Source organism: Sphaeramia orbicularis, chromosome 1 (assembly GCF_902148855.1).
Source record: "Sphaeramia orbicularis chromosome 1, fSphaOr1.1, whole genome shotgun sequence".
Lineage (NCBI taxonomy): Eukaryota > Metazoa > Chordata > Actinopteri > Kurtiformes > Apogonidae > Sphaeramia > Sphaeramia orbicularis.
Window position 1 is genome coordinate 43,391,673 of NC_043957.1, and position 17,098 is coordinate 43,408,770.

The 17,098-nt window shown below is 37.0% G+C and overlaps 1 protein-coding gene across 1 annotated transcript in view; it reads left to right on the top strand.

Annotated features, from left to right (window-relative positions):
- The window catches only part of ctnna2 (catenin (cadherin-associated protein), alpha 2), a 602,172-nt gene that overhangs the window by 76,786 nt on the left and 508,288 nt on the right, over positions 1-17,098 (top strand). The window contains 3 exon segments of the mRNA XM_030138923.1: positions 3,102-3,268; positions 5,039-5,158; positions 8,253-8,519. Of these exon segments, the coding sequence (XP_029994783.1) occupies positions 3,102-3,268; positions 5,039-5,158; positions 8,253-8,519 (554 nt within the window).

The following is a 17,098-nucleotide window of genomic DNA, read 5'->3' on the forward strand; positions in this document are numbered from 1 at the left end:
ACACTGACTTGACTGTGCTGGCATATAGGTCTTTTGAGGCGTGAAATCGACTGTTGCCATACAGGTCATCACCGCAGCTGACACCTAAAAAGACAGAGTCAGTCATCCCACTTGTTAGGCACACTAGTCAAAGCTAAAGGAAAACTGTTCAGCAGTCATGGTGCACTTTTTCTTTTCTTCTAATTAAAACACATTTTTAACCAACGTGCTGCAAAACATTCTGAAATTTGCAATCATTTATAATTACAGTGCCCTTTTATGATTCTTATAATTATAAAGGTCTGCCCTTTTAAATGAGTAAAACTAAGTCAATGTCTTTCCAAGTCTGAAATGAAAGTTAGCACTCCACATGTCCTCAGATGCTTACCGCTTAGTGCCATTATAGAAAAGATAGACATGATGAAAAGCTCTCCAGTGTAGAACTGAACAGCCGGTGGGGCACTCTCATTCTCTCTTTGCACTCTACTTTTGCTAGGTTAGGTATATTTACATGCCATGTCATCCAGGAAAACTCATTTAACAAGTTATGATCCCAAAAATAGCTTGTGTTGACTTTATTCGGTAGGCTTTTAAATGGTACCTGTAGGGAATTTTCATTGGTAGCTGTTTCAGAAGATCACACATAATACTGGCGGTTCTGTTATAGCCCATTGTCAAGTACGCACATGCACCAAGTCAACGCTCAGTCAGGCATGATCAGTGACTTGTTGCCTCCTTCACGGACTGTTCCAGCACCCGTAGTGACACAGAGTTGTTTTGTCAGATTACCTGGGCTGTTACAGACTGGTTACTGACCCCGTGCAGTAGACACCAGTATTGGTCAGCGCTAGGTCACATCCCTAGGGCAGTGGCGGAGTGCTAAGCTTACGGCTGCACAAACAACAAGTGCAAACATGTAATTTCCACTCAATCTGGCTCACTGACTGCTGCTTGTTTACTCATTCGATCAACTGGAAACAACATTGGTACGTCACTTCCGGCCGGCAATAGCTGCCCCCACATGTAATTCACATGATAAAAAGATGTAGGTTGGTGCATTTATTATTTATTACCCCACCCCCCGACGGGGAGCCAAGGGGTTTTGTTTTTGGTTAGGTTTATTTGTTTCTTTGTTTGTTAACACTCTAACAGCACAACTATTGGTTGAATTCATGCCAAATTGAGTTTATAGATTACCAGTGACCAAGAATAGACGTGGTTACATTTTGGGAAAAGTAGGTCAAAGTTCAAATTTTTTATGAATTTTTAAAATCTTTTTTTTTTTAGCCATTTACTTATAATGGATGGAATTTCAAATGTCTCTTGCAGCAAAATTATTTGTTGAATTCATACCAAATTGGGTTTATAGATTGCCAGTGACCCATTCAGTGGCAATCATGTCATTACATTTTGGGAAAAGTAAGTTCAAATTTTTTATGAATTTTTAAAATCTTTTTTTTCTCTCCCCATTTACTTATTTACTTACTTCAAACTTAGCACATAAATAGACAATTGATACAATGACATCAGCACACACATAGACATGATGACATCAGCTATGTGTGAGGGGCGGGGTTTGTTGTGCCTGTCACCCCTTGTTTATTTATTTCCTGAATTTGTGCCTCTCTTGCTTGTAAGTAATACACAAAGCATAATTAATGTCGTAAGCATGACCAGAACAGGTACACTTTAATGAACGTTTTTACAAGATTCTACGCAAACAGCTTGGAGTGTTGTTCACTGAATGTTACCATCTACCTCGTCAATGTCATGGTGAATTGTACAGCTCTCTTACTTCTGTCATCATCTCAACAGACCTTCGTCGCCACGACCTCATTATCTCATACCCCTTCATGTTTTCATGATTAAATTATAGATGCTGATTTCAGACCACAGAGAGGTTCAGTAATCAGTTCCTTTGTACTATGACTCTTCACTAGCTCATCCCTGGGCTGGACGGAGTTGGAGCATAACCAGCTACAGTCTGGAAGGAACCCCAAAGACTCTATTGGATGTCTGCATTTATACAACTTTAAAAATGTAGCTATACTATTGGTAATTTACAGTGTCTATGTGAAGTGGAGCTGTTTTTATTTACCAGCTGCCACATCATTATTTAGCAGTAGTCTGCTGCATGTCCTCATTACCGGGTAGTATGCAGTATCAGCTTGGAAATATTCAGTTATACCACAGAAAAGTTATTGTAGCTGCTTAAAAAAAGAAAAAAGCTCATTAAAAGATTAAAATGATAACTAAACATCTTAACAGTTTGCCTCAAGGGTTGGAGCTGTTCTGCTGTGAGCCATGGCAGCACTAATGTTTTCCAAAATGCCACTCGAACTAAGATGAAGCGGTTCAAGGGATGTTATAGCTGAAACACTTTGCAACACATTATGTAGCGAGATGGCACACCAAGCATGGTGATTAGTAGGTATGGGAAGGAAAGATACCCTCCATGGTCTGCAAAAGGGAAATTTGTCTTGGGCCAACAGAATGTGTAGAGCTACTAGTGTCAGAAACAGCCAGTTTTCGACTGTCCACGGGGTTTAATCAGACTGGGGCTGTTTTGGAAGCTAGTTCAAACCCATGTATTATTTACTGAGAAACACAATAGATTTATAAGTGGATTTAAACTTGGGGGAATCTCACAATTTGTTTCCAATTGTTGAAATCTAATTCGTAATTTAATGAACAGAAAATACGGCAGCAGATTGATCACTGGCTAAATATGAGTTCTTTTTCCCTTGATAGGAGTTGGCTACAGTTTTGTAAATTGTTACGATGTTTGTTTGTCATACATGTTTGTTTTTTTTTACATTTCTGAAGTGCGTCTGCTGCTTTCCTGTAGTGTTTGTGAGCTGTCACCATCCAGGTGCATACGTCAAGGTTATTAGTGTTGTTGTTTTTGTATTCATGTTATGTTTGTATTCCGCAAATGTATTCAGAATCTCCAATATAGGAACAGTCTTTATTTTTGGATTCAGTTCACCCCCTCCCCTCCCCTTCTGTATGTACACACCCACACATGCACACAGATAATGATATCACCTGATTTAGAACAGTAAAAGTTGAAGTCGAATCGTGTCAGTTTTTTTCACGTGCTGCGCTCTTCTTTCTTGCAGGGGAAACCATGCGCATCGCCTCCTCCGAGTTTGCTGATGACCCGTGCTCCTCTGTGAAAAGAGGCACAATGGTGAGAGCCGCCCGGGCCCTGCTCTCTGCCGTCACCCGTCTCCTCATCCTCGCCGACATGGCTGATGTCATGAGACTGCTGGCCCACCTTAAAATTGTAAGTGTAATCATCATCACTATGTGGAAATCAGTGGAGTTGAAACTGAAAGGGTGTATGAAACAACATTTTTAGGAGTGATTATTGACCATCAACTCGGTTGGAAACCACAAATAGAATATATCAAACGTAAAATGTCCAAGGCTGTTATGATTCTTTATAAAACTAGAGATCTGTTAAACAAGCAATGTTTGCACATATTGTATTGTTCCCAGGTAATGCCATATATGTCATACTGTGTGGAAATTTAGGGCTACGCGTATAAAACTAACATAGACCTTATAATTTAACTCCAAAAAAAGCTATCAGAGTAATAAATAAAACAGGTTATCTTCAGTCAAGTAATCAATATTTTGTAGGATCTGGTATATTAAAATTTCCTGATATTGTATATTTAAAAACAATTGAAATTATTTTTTGTGCTAAGAACAAACGTCTTCCTGTTTGTGTTCAAATTTTTTTAAGTTAAGAAAAGGGAATTATAATTTAAGAGGGTTGTTTGTCTTTGAAACCTAAGAACAAATGTTAAATATTGCTGTGTTTCTGTTATTGGTGTCAAATTATGGAATCAAATGAATGATGAATTGAAATTGTGTAGCTTGTCGAGTCTTGAAAAACCTTTAATTTGTCAAATTCTCAAGGGTTATAAAGGTAAAATAATCTTGAAGTGGTTTACGGAACTAAATGTAGATTAATTTGTGTTAATGTTTTATTTGCTGCAGTTTCAGTTAATTCAAAAGATGAGAGCAGGAGAAGCAGAAATAAGCCTCTGCCTTCAGCTTCTTCCTTTTACGGTTACCAATTGTGTAAATTGTATGCTCTTTATTTGTATGTGTTTTGTACATAACTGAAAAAAAAATAGTCATTCATTCGTTCAGTTCAACTATTTGGGGTTTATCTGTGTTACAGTTCAAGTCAGTACTCTGTACTTTGGCAAAATGATTGAATAAATAGCATTAATTAGGCTTGCATGCCAAATGGGCTTAAAAATACAAGCAGATGTTCATACAAGGACCTTGTAGTGCTGCAGAGTCAACAGCAGCAACATATGCTTTTATTCCAACCTGTGCACATTAGCATATAGATGAGGTATAGAGGAGCATTGTTGATTATACTGTACCACATCATGCCACAGTGCTCTGGTGTGATTGACTGCACAAACCTATTCTACCCTAATATTTCAGCCTATTTTCACCAACTTTGTTTTCTGTGACTCAAGACTTAAAAAGAGAATTTGAATACAGCAGTGTTGGTTAGCGTCAGAGTCTCCCAGTAACATAGTCTCTCTAATTCCGTAATGCACTCTTGTCCACTTACACAGTCTCCCTTTTCTCTGTTTCATTCACACACGCACAGTCTGTTCCAGCCTCATTTTTTGAGACTTGGAGAGGGTTTAACTCAAATCACTATAAGCCCTGCCATCAAAGGCCACTTAAAAGTTATCTCTCTTCTCTTTTCCATTACATCTTGGGTGGCACTTTCATTAGGGAAAGACAGGAGCTTAGTATCACGATGTGCCTGCAAAAGGAATGTGGTTGCTGAAATGAGACACTTAAAATTACAGTTTAATCAGTATTGTCTTCTTTTTTTTTTTAAAGTCTGGTTACAGCCACACAGAATAAACTCATTTTCTTCTACCATGTTATGTTATAATATATATATATATATTTTTTTTACTGTTAAAGGTGTATAGCTTCAACTACATGTAGATACATTTCCAGGTCTCCAGAGGTTTTGTAAGACTCAAGTTGATGTGTGTGTCTGTGACAGGTGGAGGAGGCTCTGGAGGGAGTAAAGAATGCAACCAATGAGCAGGACCTGGCGAACCGCTTCAAGGAGTTTGGGAAGGAGATGGTGAAGCTTAACTATGTGGCAGCCAGGAGACAGCAGGTAAGGGCTTCTGAAAGGTGGAACTTCTCCTGTCTCCACTACTCCTGTCATTTACGATACATCAGCCTTAACTCGGCTATGATTCACTGTTTGCTTACATAAGGGGTAATTGTCTTATTAAGGCTACTTTTCACAAAGAATCAAACCCACTACCATTGTGATGTGACAGACAGGCAATGGTGGAGGTGGGGAAAACGTGATAACTCGACCCTTTTAACCCGTAGAGGTCCACGGTCAAGGCTCAGTGACTGAATCACATGACATTTTCAACACGTCGTGGCATCGGAAGTCGCTCATGTAGACCACTGAGGACAATTGCATTCAAAAGTGCGGACTTGAAACACTCTCCCACTTTTTATTTGATGTCGATAGAGTAAATACAACCGGAGATATGACGCTTTAAAACTAGAGCAAACAAGCGATATAGCATTTTTATAGTGATATAAAGCAAATGTTATATTTCTGACCATATCTTTGTCATTTTTTGTCCGTTTTCAAAATGGAAAAAAAAAACTGGCCGAATCTGCGGATTCTAAGCCACATACTGCATTAGCATTACAGGTAAAGGCGAAGATGACCCCTACCTGAACCAGATGTGTAACCCGGGGTGGGGGGATGGGGGTGAGAAAACCGGAGAAAACACCTATGTAAAGATATGCTTTTATGTCAAATATTTGAATATAGTTTTAATTTATTACAATTTTGATTTTATATACCTAATATTTGGAACCAATATTCAGTTTTAAAGTCTTTGAAAAGGTTTGTTAACTGTCTTTGTGTTATTTATGCAATAAATTCTATACATTTTTTAAATTGGATTTTATATTTTTTGTGTGTTTTTTGGCCTTTTGTACTGATATAGTAGGTTAAAGTGAAAAAATAATAGGCAGATGAGATACATGAACTTGTGCTGAAAAAAAACAAACAACCATTTCTTTATGTAGTATTTAAAGGCAAAATCAAAAGTACTCAAAAACAGCCAAAATAAGCTCAGATCCCTAAAGGTTAAGACAGTTTTTCTGCGGTTCATTAAAAAGCCATTAAATAGATTTTGTGAAAATTAAGGTCTTAAATGGCACTAAAAAGCATTAAATTCAATGTCCTAGAGGCATTAAAAAATTAAATGCACTTGATGGAAAAAAAAACAAAACATTGTTATTCACGATTTATTTTGATTATATAAACATTTAATAATTTTGATGGGAAGTATAGTGTGATGATTGACAGGCGGAACCCTTTAATTGGCTATTGCTTATGGCCGATACACAAAGTCACAACACCGGATGCTCGGAACGCAACGAGCGGAGGGAATATTGGCAAATGTCGGAAAAATGGGAAAATGCAAGTTTCAGTAGAAGTGATTGGAAGGAGAACTATTCAGAACCTGGTTAAAGCCTGTTAATGGTAAACTGTCATGTATAAATAAAACTATTTATAAAACTGTATCTACAGTTGGACATGGACATTAAATTTGTTTAAAGTGGCATTAAAAAGGGCATTAAAAAGCATTAAATTGGGTTTGCTGATACCAGCAGAAACCCTGTAAGACTGCCATTATAACAGGCTGCCTAGGTGTCTTCATGTTTTCTTTGCAATAAAAGTGTCAGTAAATGCCCAATTTTTGCCCATTCTTTTGCATCTTTGTTTTCAGGAAGAACTTAACTTTCAATATCTGGCTATTAATGATCATTATTATGAATAATAAATGCTTAAAACGTGCATTTTAGTAAAAAAAACAAAACAAAACAAAACAGACTTGAAGTATTTAGCATATTTATTGTCAGAAACAACTGTAAATCTCCATAATGGAACTTTTTGAAATTGCAAAAATAAACTTTCAACTATTTTACATCTGCTCAAACATGCTTTTTGGTCTTGAACATTCAGTATCCATATTATGGCTTAATATTTTTTGTTATTTCCAGGTGTTATTTTTTAGTCTGTGCAGAAGTCTCTGATACAGTTGGTTTCTACTTGTAATAGAGTCACACATTCCTGCTGCAAAGAGTTCTTGTATCGCGTCGGAAAGCTCCAAGTACTGGAGAGTTTGCAGTTGTTAAAGAGTTAAAGAATAAACTTTTTTTTTTTTTTGAGATATTGGCATTAACCCATAAAGACCCGGTACTACTTTTGTGGCATTTCCCAAATACATTTTTTACTCTATTTAACCATTTGTGAGTGATTTGTCACCATTTATTGTAAAATTACCCATTGTATTTTGCATTATTTCAGTGAAAATCAGGTATTTTCCCATATTTAATGTACAGATCATGTAGTGTAATCATCATGCTGAGATTAAAGTTAAGGGTTATTAAAGCCAAAACAGAGAAAGCTTAAGAAAAAGTGACCTTTTCAGGAACATATATCATTAACTAAATATCAAAACAAGAGCCTCCATCCACTGTCATTCAATATCAATCAGTGTTGTAGAAGATGAGACTGTGTTTCCACGGTCACTATGGAGCCTCTGAACATCCAAATGTGATAACCAGGAAAAGATGACAAACTGCATTTTACCTGAATAATTTCAATGTATCAATAGGATTAGTGGATCAACAGGTATGAGACAATTTAGATCAGCAGATACTTTTGGTCAACAGTGGATATTTGGGTCTTTATGGGTTAAAGCAGTAACAATAATGTTGTAAAACAGCTAAATGCAGATGCTAAGTGTGTGTTTTGCGTTTAAGGCGAGTATTCATTGGCACGTCACAATTTAATAAATCAGCAGAATATCCACACCAGTGCTTATTTTACCCAGGAGGATAATTCATGCTTATGTTGGGACATTTTTTCTCTAATATGGCCCTTGGACTGACAAAGAGCTTTTAAAGGATTTTTTCCCTTCAAGTGTCATGTTGGCAAAAATCCACCCTGCTGAACATTCCCACAGCAAAGCACTGAATCCTGTCCAGCTCTGGGGTTGCTGATCTGCTGACACCGCTGTTACTTTGTGCAGTGGGAACAACTCTTATTTATAACACGGGTCATGAACTCATGTGTCCAGGTTTAATTTGTGGAAACTGAAACCAGATTTATTTAGTTAATTATGTTTTTAAGGACGGTGCTTAACTGGTAAACATTCACTTTTCAGGAGCTCAAAGACCCTCAGTGTCGAGATGAGATGGCAGCGGCACGCGGGGCCCTTAAGAAAAATGCCACCATGCTGTACACGGCCTCACAGGCTTTCCTGCGCCACCCAGACGTGGCCGCCACACGTGCCAACCGAGACTACGTGTTCAAGCAGGTGCAGGAGGCCATCGGAGGCATTTCCAGCGCTGCTCAGGCCACCTCTCCCACTGACGAGAAGCATGGCCACGCTGGCATCGGAGAACTGGCTGCTGCCCTCAATGAATTTGATGTGAGTCACCCAAAGATGTTTTCCTTCCTCATCCCACTATATTTTCACATTAATGAACTTGATGTGATGCAGTAACCTAAAACAACACCTCTACATTTCCACTCCCACTCTAATACAGTGACTACTACTTTCATTTAAAATGTGCCGCGTGAATGCACCATACCAACTGTCCTTTACTTGGATACAAGTGTAGTGTTGTAGTTAATGTTGCAGTAGACAGTTGGTGCACTCATATGATCTGATATTTTCCAGTCGCGTATATGTACAGGGTGGGGAAGCAAAATTTACAATGAACATTTAGTTGTTTTTTCTCAGCAGGCACTACGTCACTTGTTTTGAAACCAACCATATATTGATGTTATAATCATACCTAACACTATTATCCATACCTTTTCAGAAACTTTTGCCCATATGAGTAATCAGGAAAGCAAACGTCAAAGAGTGTGTGATTTGCTGAATACACTCGTCACACCAAAGGAGATTTCAAAAATAGTTGGAGTGTCCATAAAGACTGTTTATAATGTAAAGAAGAGAATGACTATGAGCAAAACTATTACGAGAAAGTCTGGAAGATACTATTAAAGAAGAATGGGAGAAGTTGTCACCCCAATATTTGAGGAACACTTGCGCAAGTTTCAGGAAGCGTGTGAAGGCAGTTATTGAGAAAGAAGGAGGACACATAGAATAAAAACATTTTCTATTATGTCAATTTTCTTGTGGCAAATAAATTCACATGACTTTCAATAAACTAACTGGTCATACACTGTCTTTCAATCCCTGCCTCAAAATATTGTAAATTTTGCTTCCCCACCCTGTAAATTGGTAAGCTCTGGTTCTGCAATATCGTTTTCTGACTTAATACAACTATAAAGAACAGACTTACAGACATGAACCCTCTATAATGTGAATTATGTGCAGTAAGTTGTGCAGTAACAACGCAGTGTGTATTCAATATTTGTCAAACATAAATGCAACATTTTTATAGACTCATTCACAGATATGCATGCTGTTAATATTTTAACCCTTTCATGCATAAATTAATATTACCAAAATCAAGATTTTTTTCCTCAATGTATTTATTCCTCTTCAAGTAGGAAAAAAACAATGTGATTGAAATTTTTTTTTATGAAACTATTTTTCATGGAGTTACAAAAATGTCCCTCAGCTGGACACCATGCATTTAATTTTTGAAGCAAAGAAACATGTATTTACTGACATACTGTGTGAAAACTATTAAATAAAATCATTTTTAATGTTGTGAATCTGATGTTTCCTCACATTTTAACATACTATAATACTAGTTATAACTCACTCAGATAATATGCAACAAAAAAAAAAACAAACTACTTTTTGTTTTAAAAGACATTTAAATTACAGTCTAATAATAATTAGCAATTGATTTCGACTCAAATATGTTACTGCAGATCAGGTTTAGCAAGAACAGGAATAGTAATGGTGTGAATTGTAATGTATGGGGTGTTGCGTAAGTGTCCACTGTGTTGATATGCAAGTAAAACAACAAAACCCATGAATATATAAGAGAACAACTGTAGAATAGCTGTCCCCTGGAGTGACCACTATGCATGAAAGGGTTAAATACTGTGTCTATTCATATTTTATATCTATTTTAATTTTATTCTACTTTAGGTCTATTCTTATTTAACTTTTTGTCAAATTCTATATTCTATTTATTTACCTTTTTAGGTTTTGTAATTTTATGTTCGCTCTATTTTTATTTTTTGATGGATTGGTTTTTTAAAGTCCAACAGCCCTAAGGGTCCGATGGACTATCGGTATCAGTTGATGTCCATCTGTCGTCCACCTGTAAACAATTTTTCAAGACTCTTTTTCTCTGAAACCGACAGTCACAATGACTTGATATTTGTTGTGGAACATCTTTGGGGTAAGGTCCACCAAATTTGTTCAAAGAATATATAGAATATAGATAGGAAGTCACATATGGACTTTCATTTGGTGCCATAACCTTTGACCTTGACTGACCTTGAAAGGTTAAACCTAAGGTCATCTATGTCCACAGTTCTAGAAAGTTCTTCTCCAAAACAGTCGACCAGAATCAATTGAAATTCATAGATGAGGTTTCCTTGGGGCAAGGTCTACCAAGTTTGTTCAGAGAATTGAGAAATATTTATTTTTTAATTTTTTAAATGAATTTCTTAAATTTTAAAAATCCCCATTGGTTTATAATGGGAAAATTTCAAAGTGCCATAACTTGAAAACAGTTGAAGATATTGATATAATTACTATTGGCAATAGATAGGAAGTCACATATGGGCATTCATTTAGTGCCATGACCTTTGACCTTGAGTGATCTCGAAAGGTCAAACAAATGTCAATTAATGTCTTTAAATATGCTGTTGGACTGCAGGTCCTATTTTTCATATTATTGCACTGACTGGAGTAGTATTGCTAATTTCATTGTAAACACAACGACATTAAAGACTATTCTGTTCTATTCTATTCTATTCTATTCTATTCTATTCTGTTCGGTTCGGTTCTGTTCTGTTCTGTACATATATTGAGGTAACTTAGGGAAGTCTTTAGGCTTTTTCAATTCATTTACAATCAATTAATATTCCATTGTCCCTCCATGATCTACTCAGATACAATCATTACATTAGTAAAAGCACAGCAGTGTGCATGGGGGCAGTTCTTATCTGTATCTGTTGTCATCATGTTAAAGACTATTTCTCTGTTTGACTTTTGGTGCTGTATCACCGTACCTGACTGAAGAGACCATTTCTGTTTCTTTCGATAGTTACTTCACCACATATACTCTATACCCTATACATATACTCATTTTTACTTTAAAACCAGTGTCTTCTTTCCACCACTGCTATAATTTCAGGAAAACAAAAAATACATATGGACACTGTACACCGTCCTACATATGAATTTTCACTCTTTTTACCTTGTTCTAAAACTGCTGAATTTGTGACATAAGAAAACTCGAGACATTCTGCCGTCCGCCGCCTTCAGTAACATGATTCTCTGCTGCCATCTAGTGGTTATACATTGACAGTGAACAGTCAGTGTGAAAATACTGTACATGAGCTTCAAGTCAGGCCAGCGATGAGGTTCTGAATCATTCAGGTTCAGATATCCTTTGTCTATTCAAAGCTGGGAAATGGTCTTGTTACAGCAGTGCAAATAAAGTCAGTAAATCACAGCAGTTTCAAAATAGCGCAAGTTTATTTACATCAACTTGGTTTAATACTGAAACATATGTGCTAGATAACAAATAATGTAAGAGGACTTTATGTACAATATACCAAGGTGGAATGGCTAAAAAAGCATTACAGTGAAGAATAAATTAACTGTACAATTGAAAGTGAGATATGTAACTAAATAAAATGTGCAAAATGGATAATTACAGGGTGGGGAAGCAAAATTTACAATGAACATTTAGTTGTTTCTTCTCAGCAGGCACTATGTCAATTGTTTTGAAACCAAACATATACTGATGTCATAATCATACCTAACACTATTATCCATACCTTTTCGGAAACTTTTGCCCATATGAGTAATCAGGAAAGCGAACGTCAAAGAGTGTGTGATTTGCTGAATGCACTCGTCACACCAAAGGAGATTTCAAAAATAGTTGGAGTGTCCATAAAGACTGTTTGGGAGAGAATGAGAGAATAATGGGAGAAGTTGTCGCCCAAATATTTGAGGAACACTTGCGCAAGTTTCAGGAATCGTGTGAAGGCATTTATTGAGAAAGAAGGAGGACACATAGAATAAAAACATTTTCTATTATGTCAATTTTCTTGTGGCAAATAAATTCTCATGACTTTCAATAAACTAATTGGTCATACACTGTCTTTCAATCCCTGCCTCAAAAAATTGTAAATTTTGCTTCCCCACCCTGTAATTGTGAGTTGGTAACAGTGTATGAGTCATGAAGTGCAATACAGCTACTAAAAATTGTATGTGAGCTTTAAAGCAGGTGTCTGTCAGCCAGAGGTGTGTAGTCGTACAGAGTTATAGCACTGGGCAGCGAAGACTTCCTTTATCTGTCCTTGTGGCTGCAGAGTTGGATCAGTCTGTTGGAGGAGCGCCACCGCCCATTCAGAAGGTGGTGCAGAGGGTGGTCAGGGTTTCCTCAAGTGGATAATGGTGTGTTCAGAGTAAAATGCCCCATGTCCAGCCTAACGCAAAGTCAGCCTTTCTGATGCGTTTGCTCATGATCACCATGCAGTTGTGAATGCGACAGCTGATTCACTTATGAACTTTTGCAAAGCATAGAATTGGATGTCCGTCAGTCCTGGTCACATCTGCAGCCTGTCCATCCATGGGAGTGGATCTCTCTGTCACTGCGGTTCTCCCCAAGGTTTCTCGTTTTCCTACTGTTTTTTTGTTTGTTTGTTTGTTTTTTTTTAGTTTTTCCTTGCTGAGAAGGACAGGGGATGCCCGGGACATTAATCCATTTGCATCATCAACTGTTTAACTATTCAATTCTGTGAATCCCCGTGAGACGACCTTGCTGTGATATTGGGCTTTACAGATAACATTGAATTGAATGTCCCTTTCAGCTAGCGTTAAGGCTGATGTGTATTTAGACTTTAGAAACTTTGCTGCTCTTAGGTTTCATCACACTAGCAGCACACAGGCAAAAAAAATAAACAGACTTCCTACTTAAATTGTATTCTTTAAAAAAAAACAAAAAACATAATAATAATAATAATTCAGGACTATTTTCTGTGATTATGACTCAGGGTTTTCTTGTAATACATACGAGGCCAAATACTGTTAGTATGTATAATAAAAACACTACAGATTTGATTTGTGCCAGATTTCTTAAAATAGTATTTATAATAATAATAATAATAAGAAGAAGAAGAAGAAGAAGAATGAAATGTTCTACAGCCTTACTAACTTACTTTAACATTTATTATGTTATTTTGAAGTACCTTATTACCTGCATTTAAATAATTTTACAGGACATGTAAAAAAAAATTTGGTTCCATTATGTTAAATCACTTTCCCTCTAAATAATTTCCCATGCCTTCTGCTGCTGCCACTTGTCTTGACTGGAATCAATACCTTTTTTCTTCCGTATACGATCTAATCTGGATCTGTCCATCAAATGGATCGTAAACCCAGTCCTAAATACAGCATTATTAGTGTAATGTACAAGAAATGGGTAGAGATTGGCAGCAGTAAATGCACTGAGGTCATTTAGCAATTAGATAATGGAGGAGACCTGCCAGATTGCTATAAAATGTGATGGCCTTGTTTTTTTGTTGTTTGTTTTGTGCTGCAAGTTACAGGAGATACCGACTCAATCTGTAGTCTGGACAGTCTGCATCTGAAAATCAGCAGACAGACGCTGCAAACGTAATACATACTAATTCAGATCAGGGAGTTTCTTTATTTGTATTTTCTTTATAGCTTCATAATTCTGTTTTTGTCAGAAACACGTACAAATATCTGGGCTCAAATTTCTGCCCGTCTTGAGTTGTTTTACATATGATGCGTTTCCAAACTGCGTTGTGCTGTATACATTTACAGTATGTGAGTGACCCCATGTGGTGAGTTTTGGAAATGTCAAGTGCCTCATGTTTGAAGTCATTGTTTCCTCTGCTGTGAGGAGAATCTTAATATCCATCAGCTTAAATGTAGACATTAACATTTTAATGAGTAAATAGCTGAAAGATATGTTAGTATTAAGGGTTTTGGAAGATTTGAGAAGTAAATTTTAGTTTTGATTAAACCTGTTATTGTGTTTGAGGCCATGGCCTATAGTAATCACATCGACGTTTTTATGTAAAGCAGTACAGCGTTTTAGAAAAGCCAAAGACCTGCATAATTTCATTTCATTTGGCAGACAGGCAGCAGTTAAATGAGACAAATTGCCCTTTGCTTAGCCCTCTGTGCTCGCCTGAAGCTGATGCATGTTTAATTCGTAACTTACTACAGTCACAGACTATGGTCAGATCCTTTCAGAATAGTAATGACCTGATATACTGAGCAACATTTCATACGCGTGGCTGTGTCTGTGCCGTGTGTTTATGTGCAAATATACTGTAGACGGTTCTACGTGATGTCAAACACACACAGCTCATAGAAAGTCCATGCATATGAATCTGCAGTGGTGTGATACAACAGACAAAGCTGTGTTCCAACCAAACTGGCGGTTTCTCTTTCACTTCACACAAACCCATGACTCACATGACATGCTTGCCTGCTTCATTATCAATAATGGACTTCCTCTGGAAGCTTCAGAGTTGGATGATTTTGTTTATCTGGTTTGGGGGTACTGCTCCCTGTCCCCAGTCAGCTTTGATCTGTTTCTCATGTTTTGACTCCTCTGCAGTGGTTGGATGCATTATTGGCAGACCTGACTACAGCACAGAGAGTACAACTTTGAACCTTTGGTCCATATTGACATTTGTTGTTAAAAATCTATGAAATACTGTGACTTGTTTCTTATCGAACAAACAGATGTTTTGATTCCTCTACACTCCATTTTCTGCAACCAGTATTTCTTTGTCCCTTCATTTATCCTTGTACAACATTTACTTTAAATGCAAAAGTAAAAAAAAAAAAGAAAAAAACCTTGTTCCTCATTGCATCTGTTCCACAAAACGGAAAATGGCGGCCCCACAAGTACTTGTAATGTAACAAGCATTTTAACCATATAGAAACGACATCTCATTAGAGACTGTAGAGGAAGTGAAGACTCAAGTAAAGGGCACTGAGTACGTTTCATCTCCCCTGTTGCAATACCTAGACTAAGTAATCATACGGAAAAGCAGCAACAGGAAAAAAAACAAAAAAAAACATAGCGAGTATAGATTGCCTTGTATATGTGGATTCTACTTCTTCTCTAATTAGAAAAAAATACATCCAGGGGACACAGGCGTGTTTCTCAATTTCTGAGGCTGAATGTGGTTTATGTGCCACAAAAATGAAAATGGCAAAGATGTTGAGCACAGAACCTGAGCCTCTCCTGACACATTACAGTCCGTGACACAAAGGTTAGACAAGAATTTTAAATGCTGGGCATAGATGCGGGTCTGTAACTGCATTTAAAGGGCAGCTTATGAATAAGACAAGAAAGAGTGAATGACCTCATCTGTATTTTTTTTTTGCTTCACTGACACCCAGAATTAGTTCGGAACCAGTCAAGTAAGGACGTTGAGGTACAAGATCCATTAAAAGAGTAGAAGGGAGGTCAACATCATTTCAAGTCTACTCAATTCAAGCATAGTTTGGCGTGCCTCAAAGAGACAACACGAACCCCCTTTCCACCTTTTACCTTTTAGACATAGTTATGGATATTGGAAGGGTTTGTCTGCAGAATTTTGTGTTGAGATATCGCACATTGGGAAACCTTTACCTCCACAAACGCATTCGTTAACACAGTGGTTCCCAACCTTTTTGGGCTCAAATTTCTGGCAACATTCAAAACAGAAACATTTTTTGTGCTGAAATTAATTTATTTTTGATCATGTAATAGTTTGCTATGCTATGTCGCAAATAAACGTCAATTTTAGACGACATTTAGGCTATGTAATTTATATAATGCACCTTTTGGGTGTCTGCTTCTCAGTTTCGCTTGGAGATGTCCAGGCGGGCGAAGAAATCTTTCCATTCTCTGTTCAGTCTTGTTTTCTGACTACGACTTTCTCTGGGCAGGTTGAAGCGTAGTAACAACTGCAGTCACATGATCAGGTCAATCAAGATATGCCCTCTCAGATATTATATCCTGCATTTTATTTAAACTTGATTTTTATTAGGAAAAGTCTGTAGTATTTTAAGTATAATGAAATATATGTTGATTCGTTAAAAAATATTTTTATTAGTAATTTATTTATTTAGTTTTTTTTATCAATTACTGAAAATTCCAGGTGACACCACAGCTGAAAAACAGTGTTAACATTTCAGATTATACAGGGTGGGGAAGCAAAATTTACAATGAACATTTAGTTGTTTTTTCTCAGCAGGCACTACGTCAATTGTTTTGAAACCAAACATATATTGATGTCATAATCATACCTAACACTATTATCCATACCTTTTCAGAAACTTTTGCCCATATGAGTAATCAGGAAAGCAAACGTCAAAGAGTGCGTGATTTGCTGAATGCACTCGTCACACCAAAGGAGATTTCAAAAATAGTTGGAGTGTCCATAAAGACTGTTTATAATGGAAAGAAGAGAATGACTATGAGCAAAACTATTACGAGAAAGTCTGGAAGTGGAGGAAGCAACAAAAAACGTACCAAAGCTTTTATTAAAGCTCTCAAATCCAAAATCCTAAAGGATCCAACTAAATCCATCCAGATACCAGGTATTGCCATGGCTTAAAGCAAACTACCCAGATGGAAATTGTGTATGGACACAGGATGGTGCTCCAGCCCACACAGCTAGAAAAATACAAGATTTCCGCAAATCCAACTTTAGCAATTTTTGGGAATCATGTTTATGGCCGCCTTCTAGCCCAGATCTAAACCCTCTGGATAATGCTATTTGGGGCATTTTAGGACATGCTACCAATAGAACATCACACAGCAATGTCGACTTTCTTAAAGATACTATTAAAGAAGAATGGGA